Below are 2,080 nucleotides of genomic sequence, written 5' to 3' on the forward strand. Positions count from 1 at the left end.
TCCCCCCCCCCCCCCTTCGTTATGTAATTATGAATGATTACTAACAATATGGCAATGGAATCACAGAATAGTCAATTTCAAACTTTTCTCTCTCTCTCTCTCTCTCTCTCTCTCTCTCTCTCTCTCTCTCTCTCTCTCCCTCTCTCTCTCTCTCTTCTCTCTCTCTCTCTCTCTCTCTCTCTCTCTCTCTCTCTCTCTCTCTCTCTCTCTCTCTCTCTCTCTCTCTCTCTCTCTCACGTTACCTTTCCCATAGGACTACATCTCCGTCCACCATCGTAGGGACATTGTGCTGAGGGTTAATGGCCAAATACTCAGGCTGATGTTGCTCGCCCTTAAAGATATTGATTTCCTTCATGTTAAACTCGATCCCGAGGGCCCGCGCCGTCAGGAGGACTGAGCGGCAAAAGGGAGAGACCATGTAATAGTATAAGTCGATGGCCATGGCGCCGGGCGGACGGATCTGGAGGAGAGAGAGTTTCAAAGTCACGTGTTAGGAATTGGGAGGGCATGGCGTGGGTGTGTGGGTGTGGGTGTGTGTGGGGGGGGGATGTGTGTGTGGGTGTGTGGGGGGGGGATGTGTGTGTGGGTGTGTAGGTGTGTAGGTGTGGGGGTGGGGGTGTGTGTGTGTGTGTGTGTGCGTGTCATATCTTGTTTCAAAATGATACAATATTTCAATTTCTCCTTGTCTATTTAAGATAAGAATTCAACTACAGTGTTAATTATCAATGGATTTCATTCTTTATTATTTGAAAACAAAGCTTACTCATGTCCCTTTTTAGTATTTATATGAAACGAGAAAGTTTAAAAAGAATACGTGTAGAAGAATAAATTTCGTGTATTCCTAATACGTTTTCCAGGTGTAAACAAATAGTACACATGCAGTTTTATCATCTAGTGGATTTTTCATTCATTAATAAAAGGAAGGAATCACTTAAACTAATAATTCTTTCTTAATGTAACATTAAGTGGAATCTTAAGGGCTTTGTTTACACTTTTCCGAGTTGGAAAACTAGAATGCGTCTCCGCCTTATGTGCAGTATATTTATTTACTTAGATTTATTAATATTGATACAAGTTTTTGGATTAGATGTATGAATCTACGGAGGAACTATCATGGGTGTGAGGACAAGCTTTTTTTTTTTTTTTATCTCATCCTTTTGTGATTTAAGAAACCACTTCTATAGAAACCTGTAACTAGGATGACGGTGCATTTTTGACTCATAAGCGTAAAGCAAGATTTTACAAATTTTACAAAGTACTTTAGGACTTTAGACACGGTTTCCTAGATGGAGTTTTAACCACATAAGCGAATTCTTGCCGTTTCTTGGTCAGCGAAACCTTTGTTTACAACGCTGTTAAGTTAACGGATTCCTCAATCTATACCACATAGTCTAGAAAACAAATGATCATAATATGCCAGGCAGCTAACCCAAGGTTTCCAAAGAATCTCGACTTATGTGCATTTAAAAAAGAAAAAAAAAATGTGTAGCTTACCTTTTCTTACAAGCAAAAAAGTCGTTGCGTTGTGGCCACTGGGCAGAGGAAGTGTGAGAGGACTAAGCTAAGACTATTACGAAGAAGCTCTTATATAAGCCCCAATTCGGCAAGTCATGCTGAGAAATTGTGTTCAGCGTGACTTAGCCTTTTTTTTTTTTTTTTTTTTTTTTTTTTTCAAACCGTTCCGAACGGAAGGCCATTTCACTAACATTTGCTGAATGTTACGTGTAACACTCATAAGTAAAATTATGAGATAACCCGTTAACGCCGGGGATGCATATGTACATGTTTTTTTTTTTAATTAATGATTATTTACACGTAGATAACCTAGTTTGTTTAGTCCCCAAAGACTAGTTACTAAGCCTACTTAACCACACCTATTCACCTCATTTGTTTAAATTTCTCGGGAAAAACTTTTTTTTCTTTTCTTTTCGTTACTGTTATTACATGTTCTCGAAGTTATGATAGATTAAGTAATAACGCTAATAGCGGTGATAATAACAATAGAAATAAATCATACTCCTGTCAAGTAACAATAGTAATAATAACGTTAATATCTTGTTATCAAAACAAGTTGATTCTC

General features: G+C 38.3%; 1 protein-coding gene across 2 annotated transcripts in view; it reads right to left on the reverse strand.

Annotated features, from left to right (window-relative positions):
• Window positions 1–1,568, reverse strand: part of LOC122247460 (glutathione S-transferase 1-1) — a 2,998-nt gene extending 1,430 nt beyond the window's left edge. The window contains exons 1-2 of one of the 2 annotated variants that reach the window (XM_043006743.2): window positions 1,495–1,568; window positions 243–460 (exon numbers count right to left, since the gene is read on the reverse strand). In XM_043006743.2, the coding sequence (XP_042862677.2) occupies window positions 243–442 (200 nt within the window). In that variant the 5' untranslated portion in view covers window positions 443–460; window positions 1,495–1,568. The remainder of the gene's footprint in view (window positions 1–242; window positions 461–1,494) is intronic. The other variant, XM_086552313.1, reaches the window with a different exon arrangement.
• Window positions 1,569–2,080: the final 512 nt, after the last annotated feature.

This window comes from Penaeus japonicus, unplaced genomic scaffold (assembly GCF_977035675.1).
Source record: "Penaeus japonicus unplaced genomic scaffold, GWHDUDI00000001_assembly GWHDUDI00000026, whole genome shotgun sequence".
NCBI lineage: Eukaryota > Metazoa > Arthropoda > Malacostraca > Decapoda > Penaeidae > Penaeus > Penaeus japonicus.